The 20,121-nt window shown below is 41.4% G+C and overlaps 2 protein-coding genes across 3 annotated transcripts; both read left to right on the top strand.

Moving 5' to 3' along the window:
• Positions 1 to 869: 869 nt before the first annotated feature.
• On the top strand, positions 870 to 10,520 carry LOC111224697 (sortilin-like). Its single transcript, XM_022749290.1, has 21 exons — positions 870 to 1,231; positions 1,514 to 1,576; positions 1,863 to 1,939; positions 2,027 to 2,123; positions 2,657 to 2,824; positions 3,053 to 3,126; positions 3,400 to 3,446; positions 4,296 to 4,432; positions 4,525 to 4,608; positions 5,358 to 5,418; positions 6,582 to 6,734; positions 7,174 to 7,271; positions 7,363 to 7,462; positions 7,619 to 7,793; positions 7,892 to 8,085; positions 8,982 to 9,174; positions 9,338 to 9,454; positions 9,533 to 9,677; positions 9,772 to 9,878; positions 9,990 to 10,092; positions 10,212 to 10,520. Exons 1-21 carry the CDS (start codon positions 974 to 976, stop codon positions 10,224 to 10,226), a joined length of 2,466 nt encoding a protein of 821 aa, XP_022605011.1. The 5' UTR covers positions 870 to 973; the 3' UTR covers positions 10,227 to 10,520.
• Positions 10,521 to 11,344: 824 nt separating this feature from the next.
• On the top strand, positions 11,345 to 17,466 carry fam3c (family with sequence similarity 3 member C). 2 transcript variants are annotated; one of them, XM_022749669.1, is made up of 11 exons: positions 11,345 to 11,456; positions 11,889 to 11,943; positions 12,075 to 12,179; positions 12,497 to 12,523; positions 12,845 to 12,968; positions 13,902 to 13,960; positions 14,361 to 14,411; positions 14,519 to 14,603; positions 14,747 to 14,873; positions 15,646 to 15,749; positions 15,889 to 17,466. In XM_022749669.1, exons 2-10 carry the CDS (start codon positions 11,928 to 11,930, stop codon positions 15,733 to 15,735), a joined length of 684 nt encoding a protein of 227 aa, XP_022605390.1. In that variant the 5' UTR covers positions 11,345 to 11,456; positions 11,889 to 11,927; the 3' UTR covers positions 15,736 to 15,749; positions 15,889 to 17,466. The 2 variants fall into 2 exon arrangements, with proteins under 2 accessions (XP_022605390.1, XP_022605389.1); XM_022749668.1 differs by having other exon boundaries at positions 11,346 to 11,456; positions 15,646 to 17,466.
• Positions 17,467 to 20,121: the final 2,655 nt, after the last annotated feature.

Below are 20,121 nucleotides of genomic sequence, written 5' to 3'. Positions count from 1 at the left end.
TATTAATATGAGCTGGAGGTCAAAGAAACATTATTCCAATCAAAGGGCCAAAAACTTAAACCTGAGGTGAGTCTTTGTTGCTGCAATTTCTTCTTTCCCCCTTCTCCTGCGCTCTAAAGGCTTTTAAAAATGTAATATCTCTTACACCACCTAGTATTACTTTGTGGCACAAATATCCGAACAGCTATTAAGGTAAAAAGACAAAGTCGACATGATTTTGAATCACTTTATCACAAGTGAACGTTAAATCCGAAATAGCCCGCGGCGAAGCAGCTAGGCGCCGTACATTACACACCTCATTTGTGTTTGTTTGTTCAGGTTTCTTGGCACTGATATTAAGGTAACAATGCTCCACCGCAGGAACGGATATTAACGCGTGCGTCAGAGCGCACAACCCATCTTCAGGCACTTTTGGCACCAGAGAGTTTGACGCTCACTCAGCAGGGGAAGTATCACAGGTGAAGACATGACGTCCCCTTGCGTTCAACTGTGCCCACTACAAATTAAATCAGAGAGAAAAAAACTACTAACATTATGCTGCAAGCAGGCCTCTTCACAACTGCACATCTCGCAAAAACGTCTCCATTCCGCATAATATTACGCTTTCCTTTCTCGGAGTTTCGTAATTCCAACGCACGAACGCATCACAAGTTAACCCGTCACAATCAGTCACGCTGGATTCAATAGTTTCCATTTCCTGGTTACAAGTGGCCACAAGGTGTTGAAATGCAAACCCTCCCTGCAGCAGCAGCTCAGGTCACCTGGATGCGGGCAGAAACACCTGCTGGCGGAGGACGCACCACCTCACACAGCACAGCACTTTTTATGCTAATGACCCGTGCAAGCACTTCCCACCCCCCACTTGCCTTGAGAGCGCAAGATTATTAACAGAGTCAGAAATCGGCAGGCATCTCTGTCACTGGCTGCTGGCTGCTCTTATTCTGAGTGAGGTGTCGTTATTTTCACATTGGATATGATCTGGAGACTTGTGGTCCTCGGCGGGGTGTGGGTCTGTCTTCTGGGGGCTGAAGGCAGAGGCCACGGGGGGAGGACGGTGACTTTCCACCGGACTCAGCAGGATGAGAGCCAGGGGAAAGTGCGCACACGCACCAGGAGAGAAGCCAGCAGCTCATCTGGCACAGCCAAGCTTTCTCACGGTCCATCCTTCTCTGCCTGCCGACTCCATCTGACTCCAGCCGAACACGAAGTCCTGGATGACAATACACATGAGGTAAGGTGTGTTTTTAAGTGTGTGAAGCTGGGCTTTGGTGAATAGATGCCAATCAAACAAGTTAAGAGTAATAAAGAAGTGAAACTGTAATAGAAAGAAGAATTATGACATTAAACATGATTAATATACTAAATGATCACCAATGTGTTGATCAATCATTGAACATTATTTTATTATTCTCATATTTATTCAGCCCATTTTGCAAGTCATGCTGTTTGAACATCTTTTTATTTAACCTTATAAGTGATATGTGTGAGTCTCCCTCCTCTCTCCTTCTCCTAGACAGGGTTTAATGGTGATGATGGCTCCTATGTAATTCTCACATGGGTGGGCGATGGAACAGGAGTGAGTATCCATCATGAAAAACAACATGCTGCCTGCTTGTCTTTGTAGAAACACAGTCCCACTCAGAAACATGTGAATATTCAGGCTTTACACTGCAGTTGTTTCCAGCAGTTTCATCATTTCAACTTCACATTTTCAGGCAGAATATGATATTTATTTGTTTTTCTCAGTGTGCTCTGATTGGCGTGAAATATATCCGTTTTAAGCATCCTATCTGAAAGTACTGTATGTCGTATGGAAATTGAAATGGACCCTCATTGTAAAGTTACAACCACATTGATCCCAGGTGGTCCTGGTGCTGTCCACCATCAGCGCTCCCCTTGATTCTTTTCTAGAAGGAGGCTCTTCACGACTTTACAGAAGGTGAGTTGGTGTCAGCAGCACGTCCATCCCGCTCTCTGTGCACAAACTCATGCAGTGACAGCTTGACTTCATTCCCTCTCTTGTCAGTACGGATTATGGGAAGTCGTTCCATGACATTTCCCACCGGATCAACAACACTTTCATGAGGGAGGAGTTTGGAGTCAGTGTTGGACCAGGGAGCTCTGTGAGTTTGGTTTAGTTGTGACACCCGGCTTTTGTTTTTTGCTTTTTTTTTTCATTATGAGGGTGTGAAGTAAGAGAGCTGTTAGAGTTTCATTTGGGGAACGTGCTCATACACGGGGAAGCGCAAGTGTAAAGACATCTCGCATTTTGCCGTCTGTTCAACTCAGTGTCACATCTACATCTGCATCACATTCTGCATCGATATATGTGGTGTGGTTGCTGCCATGTTCAAAAACACACCCACAGAAATAGAAACATAAGAACACTTTGGTGCCAGTAACGGCAGCATGAAACAAAACCTTCAACAGTTAAACTTGACTGTACATTTAGCTCAGTGAGCTGTTTCTCTTTATTCAGCTTTCTCTGCATTATATTCCATCTCATAAAACTAAAAACTAAGCTCAAAGATCATCGGTAGTAAACAATTTCATTTTGATATTTTCATCCTTACTTAACTTATCTTTTGTAACCTCTCATCAATCCTGCAAACATTCCTCAGATCTCCCGTCTGCGTTTATTGGTTTTAATCGACAGGTGATATTGACAGCGGACACACCGGTGTTGGACAACCCAGGAGGGGTCGTCTTCACCTCCACAGATGCCGGTGCGACCTTCAAGTTCATCCAACTCCCCTTCCACTTGGCTCAGCCGATCACGTACCACTTCCTCAACCCTGACTACCTGGTGGCCCTCAGCATTGACGTGAGTCTCACAGCTGATTCCTCTCTCTCTCTCTCTCTCTCTCTCTCTTTCTTGCCATTTTTTTCTAACAAATGTTCAAGGTCTCACGGTGGTTTCACTTGCTCAATGCAGTGTTCTGGGTCAAAACTATATGTCCACACTCACATACAGACACACACACACACACACACATCAAGCACACACCTTAAAGTAAAGGTAAACATTCCTCTGTTCCTTCCTGACATGCAGGGCGGTCTGTGGCTCTCTCTGGACTTTGGTGCCAAGTGGACAAAAGTTCATGATGGAGTGCATTCTTTCTCATGGTGAGAATAAACAGGAAACTAAACCACACACTAAATCCCAGTGTATCTACAGAAACATGATGGATGAACCTTATATTCAATGAAAGCTGAAGGGCAGGAGTAATGCAGGACTGGCAAATACATCATGACGCAGTAATATAATCTTACTTGAATGTACGATGCGGTATATGATATGCAGTATGTTTTAAAGTCATCCTTACAAACAATTTCCGTGGACATTCTTGCAACATGTTTGGCATTTGTGAAATGTTTTGAACTTCTTCTTTCCGTCAGGGGAGCTGGTGTCAATTTGTTCTTCAGCTGCAGTCGAGTGGACACAGGTAGGAAACTGTAGAGGAAATACACTTCCAGGGTGGAAAAGTACTTTGGGTGGGCTGGCTGTTAGCTCTGTATTACCTCATTAGAGGAAATCATAAAATAATAAAAACACAATAAAACAATAGAAGACACTAACAACTGCACTTACTGTCCACACAATACAAACGTGGTGTGCATGGAATAAACCTCCATGACCAGTTGGGAGGCTGTCATACTTTTTAAGCAGAAGATGGTCCAGATTTACAACGATGTCCTCTGTGCTCATGTCTGTAGTGGAGAATCTTAGTGTGATTGTTTTTGTAACCTCTCTTCTTATTGTAACAGGGAAAAATTTATGCCATCATATGTGTGCTCTCTTCTGACCTCATTTTAACCCCTTTTTAGTTGATGAACAGTTGCTTGACTGTGGAGTAGTTCTTTATCTACATTCTTGCCCCACATGCCTTGTTTTTATTCCTGAGGGCAGATACTCCCACATTCTTGTTTTTTATAGTATAAATCACTGGATTGTTCTCATTTCGAGGCTCTCTCTTTGTGGGGACCGTTGATCTCTGTAGAAGTGCTGAGCCCATTTGCAGATGCAATGTTGAATAAAAACCACAAAGACAGGCCTGAGATTTCCACAACAATGTCAAAGCTTAATTTATCAAAAAATATCCAGTCAAATGTATTTACACATCCCAAAATCACAAATGTGACTCAAATCAAGATTTGAAAGATGTAGCAGTTGGTCCACTAAAATATAAATAGGAGTTTTGTTTTCCAGTTTAAATACGGTCTAAGAGAAGTTTAGATGTCCCATTGAGCACGCTTGTACACTTGCTATCAAGTCTGGTTTCTTGCTGCTGCAGTTGAAGCGGACAAGAGAGGAGACTGGGTGCTGAAGAGGACAAAGGATCTGGGGAAGACCTTCACCATAATCCATGAGGACATCTACAGTTTTGGCTACATAGGAGCCTTTCTCTTCTTCTCTGTGATGGAAGATTTGGTGAGTTGTGACATAAAGTCACTAGTAACGCACTTGTCATTTTGTTCAGTAAGTGAGTATTTATACAGCACGTTACATTGTCTTGCTGGCAGAGATCCCCTCGTGTCATGTATTTCTCATCAGACCAGGGAGAGACGTTCAGTCGGGCACTGCTGCCTTCTGCTTCCACTGAGCAGGTGAGAAATGAATATCTAAATACTGTCAGAGACAACACACATTAGCTTGAATACTTTCTGTGGTGCTAACTGAAATGTGTCCATAGCACCATGTACTGTAACTTCCTTATTTCATCAAAAATGTTTTTTTTTAATCAAAAGTCACATATTTTATTGACTCTAAAATGAAAAAAAAAATCAAACTATGCCAAGCACTACCACAGGAAATACACAGATGGTCATATAATAATTTCAGTTCTGGGAAACTTTTAAACTCTCCTGCCAAGTACTGCACTCACACAGACACACTCATGCTTTCAGTGGCTGGATGTTATAGAGGTTATTTCACCTTAGGCAGAAACATCAATGGCAACATTTCCTATTTTCACAACCAACTGAACACACAGCTGCTCTGGTGAAACATCCACCCCCTCCACACACACACACACACACACACACACACACACACACACACACACACACACACACACACACACACACACACACACATACAGTTACACACCCACTACATCTTGTTGACAGCACAAACATGCACTCTCTCTCACGATGATTAGACAAGGTTTATGGCAAAGAGTAAATTAGTCATCACAAAGTTTTTTTTGTTTATTTTTAATTTATTTTTTTTTATCTCAAATCTAGATTTTCTCACCCACATGTGCTCCGTCTCCCTCGTCCCAATGTGTGTGTGTGTGTGTGTGTGTGTGTGTGTGTGTGTGTGTGTGTGTGTGTGTCTGTCTGTGTGTTTCCAGTTCTACTCTATCCTGGATGGAGATGAGGATATGCTCTTCATGCATGTGGACAACCCAGGAGGTAACAGACAATCCATCTCCTCCCTCCACTCAGAGGACATGCACAAGTGCACACCTACCTTAAAAACATGCTTGACACATATTCGCACAACTTGGCTGAAGTTACAGCTCTCTCAGCCCCTTTTGTTGTAATGGAAAAGCTCAACGGTAAAGACCAGACTGGTTTCACAAGTTCTTGGTGTTGCTGACAAATCATCTTACTGAGTGTGTTTGTGCATTCAGGTCCAGCTGCCCAGTCTTTGTTCCCGTCTTTCCCCCTCCTGCTTTCTGTCTCATCCAGTTCCTCTTTACACAGTCATGCCTATTTGATTCCTCTGTTATTAGTGTGATTATGTCTCTGTAAAGTGTTCCAGTTAGTGCTGCGTGGTTTAAGTGATGAGGACTTTTGTACTGCTGAGATAAATAGGGGAGATATGGGGGTAGAGGGGCTTTATCTTTTGTTGGCTGGAGGGAGGGAGATTTAGGTTACACTGCAAAAGCTGACAAACATATCTTGGGATCAGGGAAAAACACAAGCGCGCACACACACACACACACACACACACACACACACACACACACGCACGCGCACACTCAAGAAAAGTAAACCACTTCCATCACCTTCCTCAGCCGAGCTCGTCCTTCATGGCTGCAGCTGATGTGTGTGAGTTTCACACAGTTAGAATATGACGGATGATGACGTGTGGCTGGCATCAGCTGACACCAGGTGCATCATTTCATTGTCACTACATTCAGTTTGAGACGTCACTCCCACCTTCAGATCTCATTGTTTATGATATCTTGTGCCGGCGGTTTGGTTTCTGCTGGATGGAGACTAAAACCTGTAGATGTGAATAACTTTCAGTTACTGTTGTTTTTATAAGAAAAGTAAGAAAACAAAAGCTGAGTAACCACATCCTGTTTGATTGAGGAATGAGGTAGTTTGTTGAAAATGTGATGTTGATTTTGGAAAAACATAAAAAACATGACCACAAATAGGAAACAGACACTACCAGTGATCTGGACTAATAGACTATCTCTAATAAGATATCACAGATTCACAGCTGTTTACGACCAGTGAACTGATCTTCAGGAATAAAATCTACAGCACACCTTGATCCAGAATTGGCCAAAATGGGTTTTAGTGTGTTGAGAGACTAAAGTTGTCCCTCTGCTTTACTCCAGACACCTACTTTGGGACCATGTACACGTCGGACGACCGTGGGATCTTGTTCTCCAAGTCACTGGAGCGCCACCTGTTTGACGGGCAGAGGAAGAGCGATTTCACCAACATTACCTCACTGAGAGGAGTATACCTCACTAACAAACTAGACGAGGGTAGGCCATCCATCTCTTTGTCCACTCTGGATGCACACACACACACACACACACACACACCTGCACACATCTGCACACATGCAAACCTTTTTTGGATGCCCTATATTTCTGCATTATTGGTGAAATCTTAAAGGATAATTCCGGTTTATTACAGCTTGAGTCTTATTTTTTGTAGCCTTGGCCATCATGTCTATCACTTATAATAACGTCCATTATAATTAATGGACTCATTAAAAGTTTAAGCCAGTGGTTCCCAACTTGTTTTTGCTCTCATACTCTAACTGTAATTAGCTGACTTCCACAATGCATTAGTTAATTAGCAGACATATTACTTAATCTAGGCTTTAATTACTTTGCTCAAATCGAACTGCTGATCCAGTCATTCACCTTTTCATTTGAATATTATGACTCATGACCTTAACACTGTGTTTTGTTGCAGACGGCCGTGTTAGATCTGTCATCTCCTTTAACAGAGGAGGGATGTGGCGACAGCTTAACAAACCTGAGAACGTGGACTGTAGAGAGCAAATTAAGAGTGTACGTTACATGAATCCCTGTTTGCATTTGTGTACATTACATTATTCGAATTAGTCATTGTCGACTAAAGTGCCTTTGTGTCTTTCATCAGTGCAACCTTCATATCCATGGAGAACACAGTCGCAACAACCGAATAGTTCCCATGGTGGCGCTCTCTGAGCCCACTGCGATCGGCCTGGTCATCGCCCATGGTAATTTAACTGCTCCAGCTTCTGTTACACAGACAAGTGAAGTCAGAGTCAAACACTCGGCCCCTTTTTTCAGCTTTGAATGAGTGAACGATCAGCTGGAAATCTAATGTGTGATGATTAAAAGACGTATTTGGGATCATCTCCTTCCTTCTTCAGGCACTGTGGGTGATTCTCTGTCATCGTCGCAGCACCCAGACGTGTTCGTTTCCTCAGACGGGGGCTATAACTGGAGGGGGACACTGAGGGGAACTCACCACTACAGCATACTGGACTCTGGGGGTCTCATTGTGGCTGTGGAGGCTCAGCGCGAAGGACAAGTCAAAACTATCAAGTACTGAAAAGGATATTTGTTTACCTCATGCGCAGTTGACAAGTTAACACAATAAGAGGCAGAGAGAGTTGGAGTTATATGAGGTTTCTCATCACCAGGTTCTCCACAGACGAGGGCCAGTGCTGGAAGTCGTATAACTTCACTGACCAGCCCTTCTTCTTCGCAGGCCTGGCATCTGAGCCAGGCACCAAAGCCATGAATGTCAGTGTGTGGGGCTTCCGGCCCGAGGAGGACGGCCAGCCCATGTGGGTGGCCGTCACCATCGATTTCCAGAGCCTCATTACCAGAGAGTGTGAGTCGAGTCGCTGTAACATCTGCTAACATATATAGCCTGCTCCTTCACAGCGCACGTTACCACCTGGTGGTAGGTGCGTGAAGCCTTACAGCAGTTACAGAAACTTAACAGTCCAGGGTCTGGGACTTTCCCAAACTTAAACCTCTGAGAAGTCATGAGATTTAGGCGCATTAGGTTCCTCTATTTTCATTTCTGTTGCATTTCACAAACCATCATGCTTTAAAAACAAGACACAAACAAGACTGAAAGGGCATCCAGTGTATCAAACCACTTCATTCGCTGTTTACCCTCCTGTTTTTGTGGTTTCTTTATCTCTCTGTAATCCTTTTTCATTTTTGTAACCACTTACTTTCTCAATCAGCTTCTTCCTGCATGAACACAGTTTTATGTCAGAGTTATACTAAATAATTAATACATGAATAGTTTAATACATGAATAGAATAGTTTATCTTGTTTTCCTGCTCAGTTTTGCTGTGTGGTGACAGCAATAATTGTTGCAGATTCAGAAGTAAAATGACAGTCGTTGTTTTACGCCTGTAGTAGTAATCTTCTGGGTGATGTGACGGCGTATCTGCTTGGCAAATTCAATCGACAGCACTGTGAGCGATGCCTGAAAGTAGATGGAAACAGAAACTGAATCTGGTGTTGTCTATTGAACAGGGAAATTAAGCACAAGAAACTTCTCCCCACATGACATGGAGAAGAATGGTTACACTCTGTGTTATGTTTTGGTGTGTTATATGTCCATGTAATGGAATATAAATATATATATATATATATATATGTTACATTTATTAACCAACCAGCCTTTTTAACTTTTTTTTTGTTTATTACTAACTGAAAGAATTGCCCTTGACAGTTGTGTCCTGATTGGTCGTCATGTGTTCTGTCAGGTAACGAGCAGGACTATGAGGAGTGGTTGGCTCATTCTACGGAGGGAGGAGACTCGGAGAGAAACGGCTGCGTCCTGGGTGTCAAGGAGACTTACAGGAGGCTGAAGAAACAATCTGTATGCAGAAATGGGAAAAGCTTTGTGGTGAGCAAGAAGCAAAGCCCCTGCTCGTGCACCAGAGAAGATTACTTATGGTGAGTCAGACAATTGTAGCTTGTTATTAGTGATTAGATGAAGAAATATACAGAATGTGCCGTCTTTCAGGTCCAGATTGAAGAACATAAGCTTGTATTGGGAAGTGTTTTGGTCCCAGCATGGAGAATACTCCTCAGTGAACACACTCTCTGTCCTTTACAGTGACTACGGTTACTATCGTCATGTGAACACTTCCGAGTGTGTGAGACAACCCAACGCCCCAAATAAAACTCTGGAGGTCTGTTTGAATGGAGAGGAGGACGAGCTACTGACAGCAGGGTAATAATGGTCACTGCTTTTTTAAAACAAAGAGACACACATCCTGCGCATACTCACACACTTTGACCATGTTTGTAGGTATCGTAAGGTCCCGAGTAATAAGTGTGAGGGTGGGTTCAATCTTCAGCTCGCAGTGCAGACAGTCATCAGGCCCTGTGGTGTTAAACCCAGCCCTGGCCAACCTGCCAGGTCATCGTCTCCAGACACACACTTTGACACACCGGTCAGTAGATTTGTTGGTCTAATCAGTCTGTGTACCTCCAGTTGCTCATGTTCAGTGTTTTCGGAGTGTAACAGCTGTTGTGTGTGTTTTCCAGCGAGAGAGGCTGGTGTTGATCCTGGTGTGTGCAGGAGCAGGACTCATCGTCCTGGTGGCTGTCGTTTCTGCTCTCCTTGCTGTCAGGAGAGTGGTTTATAGAAACAGGTGAGCTAGACACACACACACACACACACACACACACACAGCTGTGCTGCATGTTCATCTTTGAACACTCAGCAGGAGCTGAGCATTGCTGTTTCCTGTCGCCCTCTACAGGTCACCAGTGTACCGTTTCTCCAACCTGCAGATACAGGATGATGATAATGTTGAAAGCGCAACCAGCAGCAATGGCACCGTCTGCCAACAGGACTCAGATGATGTCAGACTTATTATCGCTTTTGTTTATTATTTTTTCTATAACACTTTGAGTTCAAAATCGCTTTCAGATTGTGAGATTTTGCCAACTATACTGATACTTTTGTGCTCTTATTTTGACAGGATCTTATTGAATGACACATGACACATTTTGATGGACATAATAGACATTATGGATTGAAACCAGCTGTGCTGAAAAAGAATACCAACTCCATTTTGATGGACTAATCCCTCATATTTGGATGGGAACAACCTTCGTGCCAAAGTCTATGGATTTGAATGACAAGCATGAAAATGTCTTAATTTATTGAGCTTACTTAATTTTGTTGCTTTACTTTACTTTTATTGCTCTTCCATTTGTACAGTATTTTTTTTTTTATTTCACTCTGTTTGCAGCACCTTTTTACTTCTGTAAAATGTGAAAACAAATTTGCATTTGTGAAAAATAAATTATTGCATATTCATCATTTTGAGTATGTTACATTTTAAAATATAACACGACTGGTTTTAATGCACAATACATTTTACTTCAAAACCCTCCATCAGATGGCACTGGTGCTGCCGGAAACTGTCCCATCTGGTTCAAAGTGAGCATAAAAGAAGAAAGAGCAGAAATCAAAGATAGTTTATTAACAGGATGTATCCCTCTGAACTAGCTGCCAATACTCTTCAGTGTGGAAGTAACGTAAAACTGCCAAGTTGTGACTTATAAATTAGTTGCTGATTAATGGGATTTACACAAAAAAGGATCATTGCAAGTAGATCTAAATATTTATCTTTTCTTATGCTTAACTGTAAAGAAAATGATATAGATTTCTGCTAGGAATTAATCAGACCCAGAGTGAGCATGGATTAAAATAACTGCTCTCTATATAGAAATGTGATATAGAAACATTTGAACACTGAACTCGTCAAGAAAGTTTAATGCATTTCATTTAAAATGATGCAGTATTTTGCAGGAATTATTGTTTCATGTATTGATGATGATGATATAATTTTATTGGTTAAATATTTCATGCACAGATGCAAATTTACTAAATTACAATAACAAATAAAAGCAACAAAACTAATCAAACAAAATAAGACTGAAGCTGAAATAACCCCTTGTATTATTTATTTATTTATTTATTGTTTTAATTGACTTGAATGTTAAGGAATGAGACGCTGTAAAAAGCCCAGTTTTTTGATTCACTTCGCTTTTGTCTGGTCTGCCGGCTCATTCGTCTTTCGTTTTTTCGACAGAGTGGGGCCTCTCGCCTTCCTTTCCTGCTATACAGCTAGCTTAATTGTCATTACACGATTCACTCATATCAGGTGATGACATTCTGAACCACTGTAGGACTTGTCGCTACCGTGGCTATTGAACAGGTAAGAAAGGTGTGAGCGTTCATCTGGAGGAGATATTTTAACGTTTTAGATTCAATTATTACTGCGACTGAACATCCACGGGAGCTACTTCGGTGTCAGTTAGCTAGCATAGACAGACCAGGAAGTTACACAGCAGACGATTAAACGTAGCTTTTGAAAATGTAGCTTGCAAGCTATGTACAGTAATTTCCAGTCCGTTAACTCTGGCCGTTAGCCGAGTGCACCATAACGACGTACTGCCTTGTAATAAACAGTTAAGTAAAGCTAAACTGACGTTAACTGTAAAACCCCAAACTAACTTTGTGTGTAAACCATTTCAGCTGTTAGCAACCCACGTCAGCTAAAGTTAGCGTCGCCCTGTAGTTGTTGTGGACCCCTGGCCACCCTGATAAGACACATGAATAAGTAAATCTGATGGTTTCATCTCTACAGGTTGTTAGCTGTGGAAACGGTGGCTGGAGGCTCGTTAAGATGGTCAGGGCTGGCGGTAAGTGCATCCTTTAAAAACTATACAATAGGATATAAGCCCATGGAAAATCTTTGTGTGTTGTTTAAAATCTCCCAAATTGTGTTGATTAACAGTTGACGGCTAATCACTGTATGTCTTTGCTCTTCCAGGTATTTTGAAGTTAGCAGCGCTCATCTTTGTGTTCCTCCTAGCTGTCTTTCTGGCTTTCCAACTGCTGGAGATCAACATGGATTTCAATCTGAGCAGCATGATGTGTGAGTCACCTTCCTTGCATTTCGAAACTCGTCGCAGATTAGGATAAGAGACAGTGGCAGGCGCTCGGTTGTAAAAGGAATATGACGCTTACTTAGAGGTGGTATTTTCGCTTTCCTTATTGTAGCCGGTTGTCTTTACATTACTGAAACTAGATATGGCATTTTTTATAACTGACCAGCTTTGATCATTGTTTGCTTTACCAGAACAGAAATATATGTTTTATTCAGAGGAGGGAGTTTTTCCTCAAAGCAGTTTAATTATTGACATTTAGGTGACCACTGAAAATCTCATTAAAGGTGTAATATTTGCTTTTCAGCAAGATCTGTGCCAGTGGATGAAGCCCGTAAGTATGCTCAACTTTTTTTTTTTGATTTGTTTTCTCAGTAACTGAACTAGCTCTAAAGATGTTACTTTATACCAGTCGAACCAGTCAACACATGAATGTTAATAATGAGCCTGGGTCACACCAAAATCACCACACAGTCTCAGGTGCGTGTTAAGCTCAGCACTCGGCATTTAGAGTGTAAATGATAGAGTTTAAGTGGTACCATTGCTCTCTGTTCTGTGTCTGCACTGTTTTGTAAATAGGCTCTTGTGACTGGGTTACCTGTTAACTGATACTGTGCTATTTAGTCAATGTGAAAATGGGGTTTTCTTTTCACAGCAACAAAGCCAGTCAGGTATAAGTGTGGCCTGTCCAAGTCATGTCCGGCTGGACACTTTGCCTTCAAAATGGCGAGTGGAGCGGCCAGTGTAGTGGGACCCAGAATCTGCCTAGAGGACAAATTGTAAGTCAAGTGATGTACCGTTTATGTACACTTTTTTCCTCAGAGCTTTATTTCATAGCTCGGCAGCAATCAGGTACCATTTTAAAGACATAATCCTGCAGCTGCTTTCTGTTTTAGAAATGTACCAACTGAAGTCTGCAATCCATCAGTCAGTTGACAGAAAATTAGTCAGCCGTCATTCATTTATCAAGCAAAAATGTCAAATATGCAATTTGAGGATTTCCTGTTTTTCTCTGCTTTAAACAATTATAAATTGAATATGTGGACTGTTGTTTAGACAAAACAAGATTGAAAAAAAAAAATGTTATACATTAAATTATGAATTGCTTAATAGCAAGTCAACCCAACCATAATAACCATAGTTGCAGTCAGAGCAGATCACTTGTGCTTTGTTCTAAAACAGTCAGCTCATCTGTTAAAAGTCCTGCCTGGTGTAATGTAAGATAAACGTGGAAAGATTATATGTGCATGCAAAAGTCCCAGAGCGTCTGTCTTATCAAACATATTTCCACTCTAACACTTTACTTTGAGTCCATCTGTTAGCATTTATAACACAATGATATAGTTTCACGCAGCTAGAAGTATATTTTAAAGCTTAAATTATTATATAATATTTACCAACAATTATAACTGAACTCATAACGGCTGCTATGAAGATGTATTTAATATTTCAACTGTGTTTTAACATGTTGTCACTTATTATCTGTTGAACTAGTTTTAGATGTTGACAAATACATTAAACGCAAATGTGTGTACAACTACATTCTAGTGTTTTATGAACTATGAAACAAATGAATTTATGGTGTCTATAAATAATGAATAGGGGGGCATACAGTAAAGTTTTGCCCTTCGTGGCTGTACAGGGAGTGTCGTTTCCTGACAAGTGAAAGTATCCCCATGGACTCTGCTCTCATCACCTACTTCTTGTTGTAGAATAATGAGCAGTGTGAAGAACAATGTGGGGAGAGGAATCAACATTGCCCTGGTCCACGGTAACGTTATCAGTTCCACACCTTGAAGTCAAATACCTTTTTTAATAAGTGAACAACTGTGGACGGTCATGTTATACTGCCACGTCACGCATCAAGTGCTACAGTGAATGGCACCATTTAACAAAAAGACGTCATGAGCCTGTCCACAGCAGAACATTATATAATATTATTGCCTGCTAATTAACAACAATTTACATCACAAAGATTGTTTCAAAACCATAATATATTGTGCCTAGAGGTGATAATATAGCACATGAGCAATGAGTCACTGCAGAGATTGTGTACTTAATGTAATAAAAGTTATATACGCTGTTGTTAATCAGTAGTGATTAAAACTATAAAACTCCTCTGTGTCGTGTCGTGAGCATGAGATTTAAAGTGGGATCTTTTTCCTCCACAGGCAGAACAGGGGACGTTATGAAGACAGACTTCTTTGACATGTGGGCAGGAGGTGAATACGTTTCACAACCTTTTTGTTTTGGACATTTGCAAACACACACACACACACACACACACACACACTGTAACGTTGTGTTAACCATGTGTAACCTTGTGCAGATGTGGCTCCTTTAATTAAATTCCTGAAGGAAATTGAAGAAGGGACAGTGGTGATGATGGCCTCATTTGATGATCCCTCAACAAAGTAAGGACTTTTCCCACAGTATCCCCTTGATTACTGTTACAATTTAGATTCACACGATTAATTTAAATTGCTTTAGTTATCTCTAATATTGATTGTGCCGCTGCTGGTGTGGCCGTGAAATAATTGTCTTCCTTCCTCTGTAGGCTCAACGATGAAGCCAGGAAGCTAATTGCTGATCTGGGCAGCTCAGTTATCACTAGTTTGGGCTTCCGGGATAACTGGATCTTTGTGGGAGGGAAAGGCATCAAAACCAAGAGTCCATTTGAGCAGGTAACACGACCCACAAAATCCTATTTTTACTTCAACTCTCTTTGACAAAGAGTTACACAATTTCAGCTGAATGATGGGAACAGTATCCTCGTCTTTCTCTACTCCCAGCAAATCCTCAGTGTTCAACACAACAACGCAAGTGTTTCCCCATCAGATGTACATCAAGAGTTTGCCAGGTTAAGGCTGGTGAGAATCCTGATAGCAGATAACAGATATTTGACACAGCAGATTTTCACTTTTCATCTGCGGATCATGCAGAGATCTCATACCTGCTGCAGGTAGATCTGCACTCTGCGTGGCATCAGCTCAGGGAGCGAAAGATGTAATGTAATTTGGTAATTCCTCAGTTAATGTGAGCACAACATTGTCGACACTTCATTCATCAAAGTGCAACAACAAGTGCAACCTTTTTGTTTCTTTTCTTTGAAAGTGTGAACACGTGTGGACCTTGTTCTTCCAGTTGTTAAAGTGAGAGGTGACATGAAGTGCAGTTTGAGCACTATTACTGTATATGAGCATACAGAGGTTTTGTATAACCTTATAATCTGTAATCTTTAAGTGACACTCCAACATTAAACAACCCGGTTCATATCAGCTGTTGGGCAGAACAGTGGATTCTTTATGTCATGGCCTTTCCGTCTGTTCACTTTACATGAATGTCACACTCGTGTGAACAGGATATAATATCCATCGGACTATCAAGACGAAGCTGGTTATCTGGTTTCATATTAAACACAATTTGTGAGAGTGTGTGTTGTGTTTCCCTCTCCAGCACATAAAGAACAGCGCAGACACCAACAAATTCGAGGGATGGCCTGAGGTGTTGGAGATGGAAGGCTGTGTGCCCCAGAGACAGGACTGACTCTTGCTGTAACCGTAAGCCACCAGTTTCTCGTCGCCTCTGTCCACCTCGTCCTCCAGACATTCCTGTCCGTGTGAGACTTTTTAGTGGTTACATTTCTTTGGGGCTGAGAGAGGTCGTTTTACACCTCTCACCCTGAAATCTTTTATTCAGATTTACCTAGAAGAACAACGTTTCTCCGGAAGATATTGGCAAGAAAGAGGAACGTCAGTGAGCCCTGAGCAGGACAGCGAAGCTCCGAACTTCCTGCACTTCTCCCTCCGCTTGGATACCATTACAGTTGCAGATGCTTATTGGGTCTTGTAATCGGAACTAGCAGGTTTAGTGCACTGATTAGAAGGGACTTTGATTATTGGCATACATTCAGACTATCTGTAAGGTCCACAGATGTAGCTTGAGAGTGTTGGATTATTGCATTTCTGTTGAAGGAAATGGATGTCAAAGCTGAGACTTTTTTTTTGGGAGGCCAAATTTCCGTTGCCTGTACCTTTGCCTTAATCTCATTGTCCTATTCACATTTTCTTTTGTTTTCATCATGTCATGATTATCTGATTCCTTGTGTCAGTGTTGTGTTTATTTTGAAAAGATTAATATTAACAGGGTTTGAAGACGTCTCTATTCATGATCTTATAACCAAATGCACCAAATTCACTGTGAAATTTGTAAATATTTGTTTAGAGGAGGACTCAGATTTGAGAGATCCTCATTTAACGAACCTTGTAATAATAATAATATAATTTCTTAAAATAAATGATATTGTTAGTAATATGTGTGCGTGTGGGTTAAAAGTGTTTTGTCTCATCTACAAGTGATATGTAGTTATTTCCTGTTTTAATTTTTTGTGTTCATATGCAGCAGACCTCATACTCGGAGCATGTAACGGCAATCGGTGTCACTTTACCTGTTAATATTTACCGCGTCTTGCCATTTTACAGCCACCTTCAAATATGCATGATGCTGTTGGCGTTCGGACTGATATACTGAAGTTCATGTGGTTAAAAGAAACCCACACACACACACTGTTCTGTTAACCACTTGTCAGGTTTTAGTATCGACTTTCTGTCTGATTTTTGGTTTCCAGTTTCTGCGGAAGGAATTTAAATGCAGCACCTGCTTTTAAAAGAACACCAGCTGTATTTTTAAGATCTTTTAAAGGCTGCTTGTACCAGGTTCTTCCAGCTGCTGCTAATTGACAATCAGCCTAATATGATACATCTGTGCAGCTGTGTTTGTAATGTGTGATTTCCTCACGTCTTTTCCTGTTACTTTGTCCATTACTCGTATGTCTACCGTCCCAGAACAGCTGCACTGGTGGTAGTATAGCTGGTTTTATTATAGTGTAGTGAATACACACAGTGTGTGAGCAAGATGTTATTTTGCCCACCTCTTCATTTACAGGTTGTGGACAAATTAACACAAATGAAATTAGAATTTAACCCAATACAACACTACAGAAAATGAACATGTAGAGTTTATTAAGTGCCTCTGTGACAGTCTCAACAAACTGAAAATGCAAAGCATAACAAAAGGTTGTATCATAGTGTGAGAGTGTATGCAGCCACTGTGTTTATCCCCTGTATTCTTACACTTTTTAAAAAACTTTTTAAAGATTTTTTTAAGTTGAATGTAACATCTGTTTACTGATTCCAGGTGAAAAATAGCCTCTTGGCTCACAGTCACAGCAGATTGTGACTCGTAAATAAACCAATGAATAAAAAAATAAAGTGTGAATGTTGAACATATTTCTTATTCCTTTCGTGAAAGACAAGACATCATTGTGAAAACACACTGCTTCCTCTCTCTCTCTCTCTCTCTCTCTCTCTCTCTCTCTCTCTCTCTCTCTCTCTCTCTCTCTCTCTCTCTCTCTCTCTCTCTCTCTCTCTCTCTCTCTCTCTCTCTCTCTCTCTCTCTCTCTCTCTCTCTCTCTCTCTCTCTCTCTCTCTCTCTCTCTCTCTCTCTCTCTCTCTCTCTCTCTCTCTCTCTCTCTCTCTCTCTCTCTCTCTGGTCCTTCAGGACATTTGAAAAGGTGTAGTGATACTGTTAAGAAACCAGCGGCCCCGGGTTCATCAACAGAAATGTAGAAAGTGCAGAATGTGCACATGTTGTGCGACTTCCCCTTTTATTATTCTAGAGAAGAGAGTGAATATAGCAGTTTGTTTCCTGTTTTTTCCAGCCGGCTGTAAAATGACCCTGAGACACAATCAAACAGTGAGCACCACCTCTATGGATCTCAACACTGTCATAGAACTGTATTGATTGTATATTTATTTTTGTTTTATATTTTGATATATTTGTTTTTATATTTTGATATAGTTTTATATCTTGATTTTGATTTGTTCATAATGAATAAAGCAGATATGGACTGAGGGTCCATAAAATTAAAAAGTTAAAATACTAAAGAAAATCTCAGTGGTGTGTGTGTCCTGATTTAAATGCACCACACTATGTTTTCATACTGTACAAGAGAATAACACTGAGGCAATACCTGCTGTTAAAGAACTCACGGGTTCAAAGTGACAGACAGGGGGCGGCATTGCCTCATATAATTCAGCCTGTGCTTCCTGTGCTTTGTAGCATCTACAGTACATGTGCTGTTTGTTGTTGTGCGTCAGTTATACAGCACATTAAATTTATGTCAGCCGCTCGCCTCCTTCTCATTTATATCCTTTAACGTAATCACCTGCTTGTTCTCTGTGGGCGACCTTATCCGCAGCATAAAAGGCATTCTCACGAATAAAAAAAAAAAAAATCAGGATGAGTGAGGCCTATTCTGAAGAAGTGTAAATTTACACCAGATTTCTACCTATTGCATAATTCAGACATGAGAACAAATGTCAAGAGTTTCTATGTGCGCTTTGATTGTGTGTGTGTACAGGTTTTTATATGTGGCTGTTTTTGTAATGGTGTTGTAATGGCTACTGTAACATAATGTAACAGCATGGACTCGACCTGCACGACAACCCTCGCACAGGATTATGGGAATTTCTTCCATCCTCCTTCTCAAAATATATTGACATTGTGTTACCTCAGTCTCAGACACAGTACAGTAATCCAACGAGTCTAACGTACTCTCACTGTCATTTGTGTGTGTCTAGTCACTTCTAAACACACACACAGGATTGTATGTTGCACATGATTCCTCTCAGGGTTTGTCCCTCTGCCAGTGAAGTGGCCTTCAGAGTTCCCCTCCACACAGAGCTCTTCCTTATTCCCAGTGAATGAAAAAACGCTGCGGTGCTCTCCCTCTGATCTCATCTGAGCTCCACACACACACACACACAAATACACACACATATGCATAGATACACACACCACATCCCTCTGACACTGAATATCCCCATGTGTGTTTATACAAGGGAGAGCATTTGTTTAGCAGCTGTTTCGGTGCCTATAGTATCTGTTATGTCGGCCTTGCATATCAATACGTTATTGTTTGACTGTGTGCAGTTACAGATGTATGCCGTTACGCTGGTCGGCGTTCGTGTAGGCTGAACCTCCTCTGAGCTCCCGTGTCTCTGTGCTAAAAGATGAGCTGTAGGAGTGAAGCCTCTCCAACTCGTCTTATATAAGACATGCTATACGATGCATTATGTATGAACATAGAACATTTCATCACAGAAAAAACCTCTAATGATGAGACATCTCATGGGAGCCTGAGGGCAAAGCTGCATAAACACAGGAGGATAACAGAAAAGGTGGCTCATTTTTTTGTGTAGAACAAGACAAGTTATTTTCTTTCTCTCACTCTGCATGCTTCCCAGAATAAATCTGTCTGCTACACAAAGGTGCTCACCTCTCAAAGAAACTCTGAAGAGCTCAACTCAACATTCCCAGTTGCTGCGGTGTGACCTTTGAACTCTGCCCTTTCACCCCCCCCCCCCCCCCCCCGATCAACTGACTCTCATGCTTCAAAACAAATTTCAAAACTATTCCTCTACTCACCGGGAACCTTGTGATGAAAACGCATTTCCTCTCAACTTTGTCGCTGAACTTCTGTGACATAAACACGTTCTTGACCTTAATTGCACTGCACAGATAACTATAGTTCTCACCGTGACCGCACTGAAGTGCACACCATTACCCTACACTGCTGACATGTCTTTCCACAGACCAACATACACACACTCCCATGCACCACATTTATACTCAACACCTGCCCTCAAACCCTTCCTGCTGAACCTTCATCCCACCACTGCCCTGTGAGTCAGCTGAGCAGAAATCCCTCTGCGACCTCTGAGACATTTGAACTCTGAACTTTTCAGAACACAAATATTGGCCTAAAGCAAAAAACAGGCTTTTCTGTTTTTGCACCCAGAATAACTTACAGGACGCAAACACTCAAGAATGACCACTGGTGGCCAGAATCAATATTACAATGGTCTATAC

This window comes from Seriola dumerili, unplaced genomic scaffold, assembly GCF_002260705.1.
Source record: "Seriola dumerili isolate Sdu_G_001 unplaced genomic scaffold, Sdu_1.0 BDQW01000138.1, whole genome shotgun sequence".
NCBI classification, from domain to species: domain Eukaryota; kingdom Metazoa; phylum Chordata; class Actinopteri; order Carangiformes; family Carangidae; genus Seriola; species Seriola dumerili.
The sequence above is the reverse complement of the archived record's forward strand: the minus strand, read 5'-3'. Positions and strand labels throughout refer to the sequence as shown.

Excerpts from the sequence above, each read along its gene's own strand:
- LOC111224697 (XM_022749290.1), top strand. The coding sequence starts at position 974 with ATGATCTGGAGACTTGTGGTCCTCGGCGGGGTGTGGGTCTGTCTTCTG. Across the intron at positions 8,086-8,981 it reads GAGCCTCATTACCAGAGAGT|GTAACGAGCAGGACTATGAG; the intron begins GTGAGTCGAGTC and ends GTGTTCTGTCAG. Across the intron at positions 9,175-9,337 it reads ACCAGAGAAGATTACTTATG|TGACTACGGTTACTATCGTC; the intron begins GTGAGTCAGACA and ends TGTCCTTTACAG.
- fam3c (XM_022749669.1), top strand. Across the intron at positions 12,524-12,844 it reads TGTGCCAGTGGATGAAGCCC|CAACAAAGCCAGTCAGGTAT; the intron begins GTAAGTATGCTC and ends TTCTTTTCACAG. Across the intron at positions 14,874-15,645 it reads CCAAGAGTCCATTTGAGCAG|CACATAAAGAACAGCGCAGA; the intron begins GTAACACGACCC and ends TTCCCTCTCCAG.